This window comes from Trachinotus anak, unplaced genomic scaffold (assembly GCF_046630095.1).
Source record: "Trachinotus anak isolate AG129_WGS33_773 ecotype Australia unplaced genomic scaffold, CSIRO_AGI_Tana_v1 ptg000002l, whole genome shotgun sequence".
Taxonomy (NCBI): domain Eukaryota; kingdom Metazoa; phylum Chordata; class Actinopteri; order Carangiformes; family Carangidae; genus Trachinotus; species Trachinotus anak.
The window spans coordinates 16800106-16816051 of NW_027273853.1; the positions used below are offsets into that span (position 1 = coordinate 16800106).

Here is a 15946-nt window from a genome sequence, read left to right on the forward strand (position 1 = left end):
AACTCACACATTCAATTCCACTTCAAATTGTAATTTTTTAATTTTTATTTTTTAATTTTTTAATTTTTTAATTTTTTAATTTTTTTAATTTTTATTTGATTTTATTTGATTTTATTTGATTTTATTGATGAATCTTTATTTCCCTGAACATTGGATGGTTTGGGGGAGTGGGAGTTCATAGTCTTTTGTGATTCTCACACTTCCAGGCCATGGAAATATCATGACCTGAAAGTGTGTCTGAACTGTGGGAGGAAACAAGGACATTATGACGGGGCAGTACAAGAGCAAACTGGTGTGTTTTGGTGTTGGTATTTGTTTTTGTGGCCTGTCTTGTTTAGAATGGGCGTTGTCCTTGTTGGAAGTTACAATAGGGCTCTAGCAGATGGTAGGCACAGTCATAGCAGCCAGAGTTTGTACTGCAACTGGCAGTCAGTTTGGTGGTCAGGATAAAGGCAGGAATAAGCATGCCCACTGTGCTGATGCCAATATTCAAACCTACCTTCAGGAGACATTTAGCACATTGACGCCATTGAGATTCTGCAGGAGCAGTCTCCAGCTGTTGAACTTCTGCAGCAGGAGTCTCCAGCTGTTGAGGTTCTGCACCAGGAGTTTCCAGCTGTTGAGGTTCTGCAGGAGCAGTCTCCAACTGTTGAGCTTCTGCAGCAGGAGTTTCCAGCTGTTGAGGTTCTGCACCAGGAGTTTCCAGCTGTTGAGCTTCTGCAGCAGGAGTCTCCAGCTGTTGAGCTTCTGCAGCAGGAGTCTCCAGCTGTTGAGGTTCTGCACCAGGAGTTTCCAGCTGTTGAGGTTCTGCAGGAGCAGTCTTCAACTGTTGAGCTTCTGCAGCAGGAGTTTCCAGCTGTTGAGGTTCTGCACCAGGAGTTTCCAGCTGTTGAGCTTCTGCAGCAGGAGTCTCCAGCTGTTGAACTTCTGCAGCAGGAGTTTCCAGCATTTGAGGTTCTGCAGGAGCAGTCTCCAGCTGTTGAGGTTCTGCAGGAGGAGTCTCCAGCTGTTGAGGTTCTGCACCAGGAGTCTCCAGCTGTTGAGGTTCTGCACCAGGAGTTTCCAGCTGTTGAGGTTCTGCAGGAGCAGTCTCCAGCTGTTGAGGTTCTGCACCAGGAGTCTCCAGCATTTGAGCTTCTGCACCAGGAGTCTCTAGCTCAGGCATTTCCAGTTTTTCTGCATTTACAACAAAAGCCCTGGATTCCTCTCCAAAATTCTCTATCAAAGCCAGTATTTCCTCCTCCTGCCTCATCTCTAGCTGGTTCTTGAGATCGCAGAGTGACTGTTTCAAGTTGGTTGTGAGTGTATAATACTCCTCTACAACTTGCTGCTTATAAGCAATTTCATTGTTTAGCTTTGATATCAGCTCATCTTTAGTCAAAATTAGTAGCTGAGCCTCCTCCATATGGTACTGAAGATCTTGCACAGCTGTCTTCAGCTTTTTATTCTCTTCAGTCTGTTTCTCTCTCAGAGACTCAAGTCGGGCCAGCTCAGCTGTAACCGTGTGATTCTGCTCATTCAGAAATTCTTCCTTTTCCTGGAGATGATGCAGTGCTGTCCTCAACTTTTCCATCTCTGTCTGTTTTTTCTCCATCAGAGACTCCACATGGGTCAGCCTCTGTGTTACCTCATCTTTATCTCTGTGGACTTCCTGAGCCTCTTTAACTTGAAACTGAAGATCACGGACGGTTTCTCTCAGACTTTCAATCTCTTCTTGATTTCTCTCTCTCAAACATTCAAGGTGGGCCACCTCTTCAGTGAGGCTCGTGTTCTTCTCTTTAATCATTTTCTCATTTTCCTGCAGAGCATTAATCTGTATGCACAGATTTTCATTCTCTGCCTGTTTTTCTTCTGTCTGAGATTCAAGCAGGACTAACTCAGCATTGATGGTCTTGTTCTGATCACTCAGACTTTCCTGCAGATTCTGCACTGTTGCCAACAGGTCTTCGTTCTCTGTCTGAAGTTTCTCTGTCAGGTGTTCAAGTTCGACAACCCTTTGTAACATCTCATCTTCATCACAGTAGTCTTGCTGAGCCTCCTCTGCTGGATGCTCAAGGTCACATATTGCTGCGGCAGGAGTCTCCAGCTGTTTAGGCTCTGTAGCAGGAGTCTCCAGCTGTTGAGGTTCTGCAGCAGGAGTCTCCAGCTGTTGAGGTTCTGCAGCAGGAGTCTCCAGCTGTTGAGGTTCTGCAGCAGGAGTCTTCAGCTGTTGAGGTTCTGCAACAGGAGTCTTCAGCTGTTGAGGTTCTGCAGCTAGTAGCTGAGCCTTCTCCACCTGGACCTGAAGATCTTGCACAGCTGTCCTCAGCTTTTTATTCTCTTCAGTCTGTTTCTCTCTCAGAGACTCAAGTCGGGCCAGCTCAGCTGTAACCGTGTGATTCTGCTCATTCAGAAATTCTTCCTTTTCCTGGAGATGATGCAGTGCTGTCCTCAGCTTTTCCATCTCTGTCTGTTTTTTCTCCATCAGAGACTCCACATGGGTCAGCCTCTGTGTTACCTCATCTTTATCTCTGTGGACTTCCTGAGCCTCTTTCACTTGACACTGAAAATCACTGACGGTTGCTCTCAGACTTTCAATCTCTCCTTGATTTCTCTCTCTCACATATTCAAGGTGGGCCACCTCTTCAGTGAGGCTCGTGTTCTTCTCTTTTAACATTTTCTCATTTTCCTGCAGAGCATTGATCTGTATGCACAGATTTTCATTCTCTGCCTGTTTTTCTTCTGTCTGAGATTCAAGCAGGACTAACTCAGCATTGATGGTCTTGTTCTGATCACTCAGACTTTCCTGCAGATTCTGCACTGTTGCCAACAGGTCTTCGTTCTCTGTCTGAAGTTTCTCTGTCAGGTGTTCAAGTTCGACAACCTTTTGTAATATCTCATCTTCACAGTTGTCTTGCTGAGCCTCCTCTGCTGGATGCTCAAGGTCACATATTGCTGCAGCAGGAGTCTCCAACTGTTGAGGTTCTGCAGCAGGAGTCTCCAGCTGTTGAACTTCTGCAGCAGGAGTCTCCAGCTGTTTAGGCTCTGCAGCTAGTAGCTGAGCCTTCTCCACCTGGACCTGAAGATCTTGCACAGCTGTCCTTAGCTTTTTATTCTCTTCAGTCTGTTTCTCTCTCAGAGACTCAAGTCGGGCCAGCTCAGCTGTAACCGTGTGATTCTGCTCATTCAGAAATTCTTCCTTTTCCTGGAGATGATGCAGTGCTGTCCTCAGCTTTTCCATCTCTGTCTGTTTTTTCTCCATCAGAGACTCCACATGGGTCAGCCTCTGTGTTACCTCATCTTTATCTCTGTGGACTTCCTGAGCCTCTTTCACTTGACACTGAAGATCACGGACGGTTTCTCTCAGACTTTCAATCTCTCCTTGATTTCTCTCTCTCACACATTCAAAGTGGGCCACCTCTTCAGTGAGGCTCGTGTTCTTCTCTTTTATCATTTTCTCATTTTCCTGCAGAGCATTGATCTGTATGCACAGATTTTCATTTTCAATTCTTTGTTTCTCTGTCAGAGATTCAAGTTGGCTCAGATCAGCAGTCATATTTTTCTCCTTATCACTATTAACCAATTTTTCCTCTTCTAACTGTTTTATGTAAATGTCGTTTTTCTGCCTAACACTTTGTTCCTGGGACAAAAGGTCTGAGACCCGAGCTAGTTCTTCCTTAATCTCTGGGATTTTACACACAGACTCCTGCAGTCTGCTGTTCTCAGTCTTCACCTCAGTTACCTCCAGTATCTTTACACCCAACTCAGAATTTAGCTTCTCCAACTGGCTATGCAGTTTATCGAGCTCTTCTTGTTGTGCTGTGTAGTTGCTCTCCTTGGCCCTTAGCTCCTTTAACTCCACCTCAAGTGCCCTTACCTCTGATTGAAGCGTAGCATTGTGCTCATGACAGGTCCTGCTATCAAGGAGTGATTGTTTCATCTCGGTTTTTAGTTTATGATTCTCCTCTATCACTTCCTGCTTATGAGACATTTCCCTGTTTTGCTTTTCAATCAGTTCTTCTTTAACAAAGACAAGTTGCTGAGCATCCTCCACTTGACACTGAAGATCACAGACTGCTGCTTTCAGACTTTCAGTCTCTCCTTGATTTATATATTCAAGGTGGGTCAACTCAGCAGAAAGGCTCTTATTCTTTTCATTTAATCTTTTCTCATTTTCCTGCAGAGCATTGATCTGTATGCACAGATTTTCATTTTCAATTCTTTGTTTCTCTGTCAGAGATTCAAGTTGGCTCAGATCAGCAGTCATATTTTTCTCCTTATCACTATTAACCAATTTTTCCTCTTCTAACTGTTTTATGTAAATGTGGTTTTTCTGCCTAACACTTTGTTCCTGGGACAAAAGGTCTGAGACCCGAGCTAGTTCTTCCTTAATCTCTGGGATTTTACACACAGACTCCTGCAGTCTGCTGTTCTCAGTCTTCACCTCAGTTACCTCCAGTATCTTTACACCCAACTCAGAATTTAGCTTCTCCAACTGGCTATGCAGTTTATCGAGCTCTTCTTGTTGTGCTGTGTAGTTGCTCTCTTTGGCCCTTAGCTCCTTTAACTCCACCTCAAGTGCCCTTACCTCTGATTGAAGCGTAGCATTGTGCTCATGACAGGTCCTGCTATCAAGGAGTGATTGTTTCATCTCGGTTTTTAGTTTATGATTCTCCTCTATCACTTCCTGCTTATGAGACATTTCCCTGTTTTGCTTTTCAATCAGTTCTTCTTTAACCAAGATAAGTTGCTGAGCATCCTCCACTTGACACTGAAGATCACAGACTGCTGCTTTCAGACTTTCAGTCTCTCCTTGATTTATATATTCAAGGTGGGTCAACTCAGCAGTGAGGCTCTTATTCTTTTCGTTTAATCTTTTCTCATTTTCCTGCAGAGCATGAATCTCTACCCACAAATTTTCATTTTCAATTCTTTGTTTCTCTGTCAGAGATTCAAGTTGGCTCAGATCAGCAGTCATATTTTTCTCCTTATCACTATCAACCAATTTTTCCTCTTCTAACTGTTTTATGTAAATGTCGTTTTTCTGCCTAACACTTTGTTCCTGGGACAAAAGGTCTGAGACCCGAGCTAGTTCTTCCTTAATCTCTGGGATTTTACACACTGACTCCTGCAGTCTGCTGTTCTCAGTCTTCACCTCAGTTACCTCCAGTATCTTTACACCCAACTCAGAATTTAGCTTCTCCAACTGGCTATGCAGTTTATCGAGCTCTTCTTGTTGTGCTGTGTAGTTGCTCTCTTTGGCCCTTAGCTCCTTTAACTCCACCTCAAGTGCCCTTACCTCTGATTGAAGCGTAGCATTGTGCTCATGACAGGTCCTGCTATCAAGGAGTGATTGTTTCATCTCGCTTTTCAGTTTATGATACTCCTCTATCACTTCCTGCTTATGAGACATTTCCCTGTTTTGCTTTTCAATCAGTTCATCCTTCTCCAAGACAAGTTGCTGAGCATCCTCCACTTGACACTGAAGATCACAGACTGCTGCTTTCAGACTTTCAGTCTCTCCTTGATTTATATATTCAAGGTGGGTCAACTCAGCAGAAAGGCTCTTATTCTTTTCATTTAATCTTTTCTCATTTTCCTGCAGAGCATGAATCTCTACCCACAGATTTTCATTTTCAATTCTTTGTTTCTCTGTCAGAGATTCAAGTTGGCTCAGATCATCAGTCATATTTTTCTCCTTATCACTATCAACCAATTTTTCCTCTTCTAACTGTTTTATGTAAATGTCGTTTTTCTGCCTAACACTTTGTTCCTGGGACAAAAGGTCTGAGACCCGAGCTAGTTCTTCCTTAATCTCTGGGATTTTACACACAGACTCCTGCAGTCTGCTGTTCTCAGTCTTCACCTCAGTTACCTCCAGTATCTTTACTCCCAACTCAGAATTTAGCTTCTCCAACTGGCTATGCAGTTTATCGAGCTCTTCTTGTTGTGCTGTGTAGTTGCTCTCTTTGGCCCTTAGCTCCTTTAACTCCACCTCAAGTGCCCTTACCTCTGATTGAAGCGTAGCATTGTGCTCATGACAGGTCCTGCTATCAAGGAGTGATTGTTTCATCTCGCTTTTCAGTTTATGATACTCCTCTATCACTTCCTGCTTATGAGACATTTCCCTGTTTTGCTTTTCAATCAGTTCTTCTTTAACCAAGATAAGTTGCTGAGCATCCTCCACTTGACACTGAAGATCACAGACTGCTGCTTTCAGACTTTCAGTCTCTCCTTGATTTATATATTCAAGGTGGGTCAACTCAGCAGTGAGGCTCTTATTCTTTTCATTTAATCTTTTCTCATTTTCCTGCAGAGCATGAATCTCTACCCACAGATTTTCATTTTCAATTATTTGTTTCTCTGTCAGAGATTCAAGTTGGCTCAGATCAGCAGTCATATTTTTCTCCTTATCACTATCAACCAATTTTTCCTCTTCTAACTGTTTTATGTAAATGTCGTTTTTCTGCCTAACACTTTGTTCCTGGGACAAAAGGTCTGAGACCCGAGCTAGTTCTTCCTTAATCTCTGGGATTTTACACACTGACTCCTGCAGTCTGCTGTTCTCAGTCTTCACCTCAGTTACCTCCAGTATCTTTACACCCAACTCAGAATTTAGCTTCTCCAACTGGCTATGCAGTTTATCGAGCTCTTCTTGTTGTGCTGTGTAGTTGCTCTCTTTGGCCCTTAGCTCCTTTAACTCCACCTCAAGTGCCCTTACCTCTGATTGAAGCGTAGCATTGTGCTCATGACAGGTCCTGCTATCAAGGAGTGATTGTTTCATCTCGGTTTTTAGTTTATGATTCTCCTCTATCACTTCCTGCTTATGAGACATTTCCCTGTTTTGCTTTTCAATCAGTTCTTCTTTATCCGAGATAAGTTGCTGTGCATCCTCCACTTGACACTGAAGATCACAGACTGCTGCTTTCAGACTTTCAGTCTCTCCTTGATTTATATATTCAAGGTGGGCCACCTCTTCAGTGAAGCTCTTGTTCTTCTCTTCTAACATTTCCTCATTTTGCTGCAGAGCATCAATCTGTACGCACAGATTTTCATCCTCTGCCTGTTTTTTCTCTGTCTGAGATTCAAGCAGGACTAACTCAGCATTGATAATCTTAATCTGATCACTCAGACTTTCCTGCAGATTCTGCACTGTTGCCAACAGGTCTTTGTCCTCTGTCTGCAGTTTCTCTGTCAGGTGTTCGAATTCGACAGACTTCTGTAATTGCTCATCTTTATCACTGTCTTGTTGCACCTCCTCTACTGAATGCTCTAGGTCACACATTGCTGCCCTCAGATTTTCACTTTCAAGTCTTTTTTTCTCTGTCAGAGATTCAAGATGGGTCGGCTCAGCAGTCTTTTTGTCCTGGCTCACAACCAATTTTTCCTCTTCTAACTCTTTTATGTAAGTTTCATTTTTTTGCCTGACACTTTGCTCCTCATTCAAAAGGTTTGAGACCCGTGCTAGTTCTTCCTTAATTTCTGTAGTTTCAGAGACTGAATCCACTAGTAAAGTGTTCTGAGCCTCCAGCTCAGCTATGTTGAGTACCACTACACTCAATTTGTTATTTATCTCCCTCAACTTGCCAAACAGCCTGTAAAGGTTTTCCTGACTTTTTCTAAATGTTCTCTCATTGGCCCTTAGCTCATTTAACTCCACCTCAAGCCCCCTTACCTTTGATTGGAGCTCAGCATTGTGCTCATGACAGCAGCTGATTTCCTGATCATGAACTTCCTGTTGAAACTCCCGTGGTCCAAACAACTCTACGTCCTCTGATACGTGCAGATGACGTGATTCCTCCAATGTCTCTGAAACACTCAGAGACGCGTTGAAGTTGTCTTGAGACATACTTGCTTTCACTGTCACTAATAAATATTCAGTTTGTTGTTTCAGCGGTTCGTCGTTTCAGAAAATGACTGAAATGAAATAAATAGTAGATTCGTGTTCCTGTATACAGTTTTATGTGACGTCACCAGTGACGTTTTTCACCCTGCCCTTTGATTCCTGTGCGTTGATCTGGTGTGACGTCATAACATTCGCTACTTTGTCCTTTGATCCCCCTGCGTTGACCAAGTGTGACGTCATGACACTCATTAGACCCAAATAAACTCATCAGCCTAATTCTAACTGTAAGAACTGATCTCTGGTCAGTGCGCAATGTTGCGTGTAACACGTAACATGGTCGATACGGACATGTGTCGGGTAATTTCATTTTTCTTTTTTTTTTTTAATCGTGGCTCACTGGCGGCTTCCATGTGTCGCCTGAATGTGATGTCACGTCAGCGGTTCGCAACGACCGGGGCGCATCTCCTGACAGCGCGAAAAATAATGATAAAAAAAATAAATCTTGTCAGCTCATTCAGCTCAGCGGTCCCTCTCATCTCATCAGCGCCTTCCCACAGCGATTTGTCCGCGCACTAACGAATGAATTGGTGAATCACATTAACAATGAAAGTAGAAACAGGTCCATATTTATCAATAAGTAGCGAGCTTTTAAATCCCCCCCGTTAGGTAGCGATTATATCTAGTACTGAGGACTCTCTCTGCTCTCCTGAAGCGGTTCAGGGTTTTCACTGCTTCATCCCAAACACTAGATGGCAGGCATTAGCCTACTTAGAAATAAAAAAAGACTTCTAATTTTTGTTCACACACTCACTTGGTTTCATGTTCAGATATTACATTCAGAAGTAATTTCTGGACACATTAGAGGTGACCCTTATGAATATGTTTTTGACAGACTCCAGCTTGGCAAAGGTAGTAGTAACTCTGTGTGACCTGTAGTATTAACTCAAGTCTCAGCATGCCCATTGGATACCCATTAATATTTTTGAATTTATACATTAACAGTAGGTGTTTGAAATTATACACCTAATTATCTGTGTTACAAAAGCATTTATACAAAAGCAATAAATCCAATTTGTTATAGGTCAATATTGTTGAAGTGTTGCTGTTTCTCCCTCATTCCTAGTGTTTCAACTGTTTTCTCCTGTCCCTTGTTTCTTGTTTGTCTCCCTGTTTCTCTCTCTCGTTCTCTCCCTGTGTGTGTCTCATTAAAGCTGGAGTAGGCAGTATTTTTTTTCTTGCCGTTTTTCCATAGTCAACTTATTCAAGTGGTCTGAGAGCAAACTAGACATCTTCCACCTTTTTTTAAAGGATCTACATGGTATAGTAGCAAGCATTAGCTAACAGTTAAATCTTTTCAGCTTGCAGGGCCGTGCAGATGGGCGGTGATCACAACCAGTTGAATAAATACCAAAAAGAAACACACACTTAAAGTCCAAACACATTTATTAAAATATTCTTTAGTTCCCAAGTGGTTTGTCTGTGTCCACCTATATGTAATTAGTTCCATGCAGAGTGTCCTGGTCCAACTGTGAAACAGGAAGTGACAGGATCCAAGGGTATAGGTCGAGGGTGGGATCTGGAACGTACCATATGTAAGCTAGTACAGAGGGGTAGCTCTGTTAGCACCACAGACATGGAGTATGCACTTATGATATTCTGTATTAGGATAGAGTGAATGATGTGCACAGAAATATTTTTAAATGTAAATATTGTATATCTTGGTTGATTGATTGCAATTTACTGTGGTTTTTGAAATGTTTTGTTGTCTTCAGCTTTTTATTCTCTTCAGTCTGTTTCTCTCTCAGGGACTCAAGTCGGGCCAGCTCAGCTGTGACCGTGTGATTCTGCTCATTCAGAAATTCTTCCTTTTCCTGGAGATGATGCAGTGCTGTCCTCAGCTTTTCCATCTCTGTCTGTTTTTTCTCCATCAGAGACTCCACATGGGTGAGCCTCTGTGTTACCTCATCTTTATCTCTGTGGACTTCCTGAGCCTCTTTCACTTGACACTGAAGATCATGGATTGTTTCTCTCAGACTTTCAATCTCTCCTTGATTTCTCTCTCTCAAACATTCAAGGTGGGCCACCTCTTCATTGAGGCTCTTGTTCTTCTCTGCTAACACTGTCTCATTTTCCTGCAGAGCATTAATCTGTATGCACAGACTTTCATTCTCTGCCTGTTTTTCTTCTGTCTGAGATTCAAGTAGGACTAACTCAGCATTGATGGTCTTGTTCTGATCACTCAGACTTTCCTGCAGATTCTGCACTGTTGCCAACAGGTCTTCGTTCTCTGTCTGAAGTTTCTCTGTCAGGTGTTCAAGTTCGACAACCCTTTGTAACATCTCATCTTCATCACAGTTGTCTTGCTGAGCCTCCTCTGCTGGATGCTCAAGGTCACACATTGCTGCAGCAGGAGTTCAGCCTCCACTGATAGCCTTGACTGGGTTAGGGACCCATACAGCTCAGCAGTTGTTGGAAAGGACATGACTTTGCAAGAGCAGGAGGAACTAACTGAACTGAGACAAAATCGTGGTTTAAAGCTAAGCTTTGCTGATCTACCTTTGGACAGTTTTTGGTTGACTGCTGCCAAGGAGTTCCCCATTGTAGCAAACAAAGCTATTTTGACATTGCTCCCATTTTCCACGACATATCTGTGTGAGGTGAGCTTCTCAAGCCTGACTGCCATAAAAACTAAAAACAGAGAGAGACTGAGAGCTTTTGAGGAAGAGCTTCGTGTGTGTCTGTCTTCAATTCCTGCCAGGATATCAGCTCTGTGTTCATCAAAACAGGCACAGGTTTCACATTGAGAGAGTAAAATACACTGAGATTGACATTTTGTACATGCAACTCTTCATATTTCTCAGTGTGGAACAGTGAAATCTTTCCCAAATATTATTGCTTCTTTAAGAATAAGCACTATATTTCTGTATTCCTGGTAATAGAATGCTTTTGGACAATGACTATATTGTTAATATAGGCTACAGAGTATTATTTTTTAACATTTTTGGCTGGTGGTGTGCCTCGTGATTTTTTCAATGAAAAAAATGTACCTTGGCTCAAAAGAGGTTGAAAAACACTGGATTAGCAGGGGGAAAAAACAGGTGATGACTGCGTGGTGGGTGGTCGGCCGTTCTGTGATTCTCCAGATCACACAGATGGCCAATCCGCCCCTGCTGTCATCCGATCACAACAACCGCCTTATTATTTTATAGATTAATGACCTTCACTGTGTCAGCGGGTTAAACTATAACTGAGTCCGGCCTGGATGCAGCGTCCTCTGGGTCAGCAGCGGTGGCCTGAGCCGCTGCAGCCCGCTGCCCCTCTCTGTCCCTGAGGGGAAGAACCGTCCTGGACGTCCTCATCATCGCCTCTCTAACTCCCCACGTCCTCAGTGTGTGTTCAGTATACAGTAGCTAAATGTTCAGTGGCATTCATCATTTAAATTAAATCTTTATAAAAAATAATTTTGATATATTTTTCCATTTTCAAATCAAATATCTGTGAAAAAGAACAGTGAAAAATAGAAAGAGCAATGACGGGACATAAAGCTTAACTACAGCCCTGCACAGTTTTGTTTTGTTTTGTTTTTTAAAGAAGACATGCCGTATAAATATGCTTCTCAATGAGAGAAAGTAAACGTAATAATTTTATCTGATGAGTTATAGTTATCTGTCACATTCAGCATCCATATCTTAAAAATGCCTAAAAGACCATTTAAACGTAATATTTTTGCCTGGTTATGATTTTTTAAAATGTTGATTCCAATGTGACTTTAGGCTCTAAAGCTTCAAACTGAATGTTGTTTGTATAAATCCGTGGTGTAAAGCCCCGGGCCGGTCCTGTATTAGTCTGTTAAACATAATAAAGTCCGCTAGCAGAGCACTCGTGAACACGCAGCGCCAGATCGGGAACGTTTTTCGCTCGTTCTCATTGCCCAAAGGCATGATGGGAGAGACACTACTGCGCAGTCTCTATGGGCCGCACAACACGGAAGTAATCCGGAAGCCAGAAACTTTTTCGGCGTATGCGCCAGGCGAGCAACTTGTATTGAACTGAATGGGCGCCATTTTTAGATGCGGCATCCAGGTCTTACAATACATCCATGGCGCGAGCAAAGGTTCTTGTAACGTTACGAGTGGCGACGTCATGTAATTTAATGTTAAATTAGCGGGTTGAACCAGGTATAATGTTCCCACTGTTTACACATTTTTGTGTAATAATGAGGACAGGTCTCGCATTTTCACTTGTATAAGAGCATATTATAGGTGCAGAATGCTTGTTACAGTCGAGTATGAGGCTCAACTCTACCTTAAATGCTTGCTGTTTCAGTCCGGCAGCGCTAGCCAGCTAGAAATACGTTAACGTTAGCATGTAGCGCTAGCCAGCTAGCGCTACATGCTAACATTAACGTATTTCCGAAAACGAACTAAACATTAAATATTCATCACAGGTTATGTTGACGGACTGTTTGAGACGGAGAGACGTTAGACGATTAATGCTCATTGCCTACAGATGAACTAACTTTGCTACAAATAATTTTTTATACTTACTTGGACGGCTCGGCTCCGAGGAAAAAAAGATGGCGGTTGCCTCGAATTTTCAAATCCAACACTGCGCGTGACGTCACATTGCGTGTGCATGCGCGTTGGTTGAAATGCTCACCTAACGTACATTATGAGGTTAACTGAACGGATTATTATGGGTTTTTGATGAGTTTCCGCGCTTTTTTAAAGTTGTAGTTGTTGTAACTCTTCTTACTTTGTTGTAATGGGCAATGAGTTTTCCCAGCTTGACAACAACAGTTCCTCTGACTCAAAGCCCAAATCCCTTTTAACAGTGCAGTGAATCATGGGAATCCCCCAGCAGTCTAGCTCTTTAGCAGCATAACTAAGGGATGGGTCAGGACCTTTTTATATACAGTCTATGGTCAGGACATACCCGAGCCAGCCCTAACTATAAGCTTTACTAAACAGGACAGTTTTAAGCCTGATCTTAAAGGTAGAGAGGGTGTCTGCCTCCAGAACCCACACTGGGAGCTGGTTCCACAGGAGAGGAGCCTGATAGCTGAAGGCTCTGCCCCCTGTTATGCTCTTACAAACTCTGGGAACCACAAGTAGACCTGCATTTAGAGAGCGAAGTGTCCTATTGGGAAAATAGGGAAGTATAAGCTCTCCAAGGTACGATGGTGCCTGACCATTAATGGCTTTGTAGGTGAGGAGGAGGATTTTAAATTCTATCCTGGATTTTACAGGGAGCCAATGCAGAGAAGCTAACACAGGAGAGATGTGATCTCGTTTCCTAGTTCCTGTCAGTACTTGTGCTGCACCATTTTGGATCAATTGGAGGCTTTTTACTGCATTTTTGGGACATCCTGACAATAAAGAATTACAGTACTCCAGTCTTGAGGTAACAAATGCATGAACTCGCTTTTCAGCATCCTTTAGACACAGAATGGGTCTGATTTTTGCAATATTGTGCAGGTGGAAGAAGGCTGTCCTAGAGACGTGCTTTATATATGAAGTAAAGTAAAGTAAAGTATATGTCTTTTCATATCTGTCATTATTATGATACTCAAGTGTCCCTGATTTATCTTACTCAATTCCTAACTCACACATTCAATTCCACTTCAAATTGCAATTTTTTAAGTTTTATTTTTTTTAATTTTTTTTTATTTTTTTATTTTATTTTATTTGATTTTTTTTATTTGATTTTATTGATGAATCTTTATTTCCCTGAACATTGGATGGTTTGGGGGAGTGGGTTGGGGGTAATGTTCATAGTCTTTTGTGATTCTCACACTTCCAGGCCATGGAAATATCATGACCTGGAAGTGTGTCTGAACTGTGGGAGGAAACAAGGACATTATGACGGGGCAGTACAAGAGCAAACTGGTGTGTTTTGGTGTTGGTATTTGTTTTTGTGGCCTGTCTTGTTTAGAATGGGCGTTGTCCTTGTTGGAAGTTGCAATAGGGCTCTAGCAGCTGGTAGGCACAGTCATAGCAGCCAGAGTTTGTACTGCAAACTGACTGTACGGCAGTCAGTTTGGTGGTCAGGATAAAGGCAGGAATAAGTATGCCCACTGTGCAGATGCCAACATTCAAACCTACCTTCAGGAGACGTTTAGCACATCGACGCCATTGAGATTCTGCAGGAGCAGTCTCCAGCTGTTGAGCTTCTGCAGCAGGAGTCTCCAGCTGTTGAGCATCTCCAGCAGGAGTCTCCAGCTGTTGAGGTTCTGCAGCAGGAGTCTCCAGCTGTTGAGCATCTCCAGCAAGCAGTTCCTGTAGGCTCTCATCTCCCTGCACCTCAGACATTTCCAGTTTTTCTGCATTTTCAACAAAAGCCAGTATTTCCTCCTCCTGCCTCATCTCTAGCTGGTTCTTGAGATCGCAGAGTGACTGTTTCAAGTTGGTTGTGAGTGTATAATACTCCTCGACTACTTGCTGCTTACAAGCAATTTCATTGTTTAGCTTTGATATCAGCTCATCTTTAGTGAAGATTAGTAGCTGAGCCTCCTCCATATGGACCTGAAGATCTTGCACAGCTGTCTTCAGCTTTTTATTCTCTTCAGTCTGTTTCTCTCTCAGAGACTCAAGTCGGGCCAGCTCAGCCGTAACCGTGTGATTCTGCTCATTCAGAAATTCTTCCTTTTCCTGGAGATGATGCAGTGCTGTCCTCAGCTTTTCCATCTCTGTCTGTTTTTTCTCCATCAGAGACTCCACATGGGTGAGCCTCTGTGTTACCTCATCTTTATCTCTGTGGACTTCCTGAGCCTCTTTCACTTGACACTGAAGATCACGGACGGTTTCTCTCAGACTTTCAATCTCTCCTTGATTTCTCTCTCTCACACATTCAAAGTGGGCCACCTCTTCATTTAGGCTCGTGTTCTTCTCATTTATCATTTTCTCATTTTCCTGCAGAGCATTGAACTGTATGCACAGATTTTCATTTTCTATTCTTTGTTTTTCTATCAGAGATTCAAGTCGGGTCAGATCAGCAGTCATATTTTTTTCCTTATCACTATCAACCACTTTTTCCTCTTCTAACTGTTTTATGTAAATGTGGTTTTTCTGCCTAACACTTTGTTCCTGGGACAAAAGGTCTGAGACCCGAGCTAGTTCTTCCTTAATCTCTGGGATTTTACACACAGACTCCTGCAGTCTGCTGTTCTCAGTCTTCACCTCAGTTACCTCCAGTATCTTTACACCCAACTCAGAATTTAGCTTCTCCAACTGGCTATGCAGTTTATCGAGCTCTTCTTGTTGTGCTGTGTAGTTGCTCTCTTTGGCCCTTAGCTCCTTTAACTCCACCTCAAGTGCCCTTACCTCTGATTGAAGCATAGCATTGTGCTCATGACAGGTCCTGCTATCAAGGAGTGATTGTTTCATCTCGGTTTTCAGTTTATGATACTCCTCTATCACTTCCTGCTTATGAGACATTTCCCTGTTTTGCTTTTCAATCAGTTCTTCTTTATCTGAGATAAGTTGCTGTGCATCCTCCACTTGACACTGAAGATCACAGACGGTTGCTTTCAGACTTTCAATCTCTCCTTGATTCCTCTCTCTCACACATTCAAGGTGGGCCACCTCTTCAGTGAGGCTCTTGCTCTCTGCCTGTTTTTTCTCTGTCTGAGATTCAAGTAGGACTAACTTCGCATTGATGTTCTTATTCTGATCTCTCAGAGAGTTCATGCTTTCCTGCAGATTCTGCACTGTTGCCAACAGGTTTTTGTTCTCTGTCTGCAGTTTCTCTGTCAGGTTTTTGAGTTTGACAGACTTCTGTAATTGCTCATCTTTATCACTGTCTTTTTGCGCCTCCTCTACTGGATGCTCTAGATCACACCGTGCTGCAGCAGGAGTCCCCTGTGGGTTATTGTCTCTCTGCTTCTCAGGCATTTCTAGTTTTTCTGCATTTTCACCAAACGTCTTAGTTTCCTTTCTGAAATTCTCTTCCCCAGCCAGTCTGTCCCGCTTCATATCCATCTTACTCTTAAGATGAAGGAGTGATTTTTTTATATTGGTTGTAAGGGTGAAAAACTCCTCCATCACTTGCCGCTGAGCAGCAATTTCTCTGCATTGCCGTGCAATTTTCTCATCTTTAGTTAGTGTAAGTTGCTGAGCCACT

At 42.7% G+C, this 15946-nt stretch overlaps 2 protein-coding genes across 2 annotated transcripts; both read right to left on the reverse strand.

Annotated features, from left to right (window-relative positions):
- Window positions 1-334: 334 nt before the first annotated feature.
- Window positions 335-15936, reverse strand: LOC139627506 (golgin subfamily A member 4-like). The gene is made up of 4 exons (XM_071488305.1): window positions 13767-15936; window positions 10382-10513; window positions 8223-8290; window positions 335-7885 (listed from the first exon to the last, which is right to left on the reverse strand). The coding sequence occupies exons 1-4, from the start codon at window positions 15865-15867 to the stop codon at window positions 335-337; spliced, it is 9852 nt and encodes a 3283-aa protein (XP_071344406.1). The 5' UTR covers window positions 15868-15936.
- LOC139635394 (tropomyosin-like) lies at window positions 8826-13753 on the reverse strand. The gene has a single exon (XM_071502684.1). The coding sequence runs from the start codon at window positions 10222-10224 to the stop codon at window positions 9487-9489; it is 738 nt and encodes a 245-aa protein (XP_071358785.1). The 5' UTR covers window positions 10225-13753; the 3' UTR covers window positions 8826-9486.
- Window positions 15937-15946: the final 10 nt, after the last annotated feature.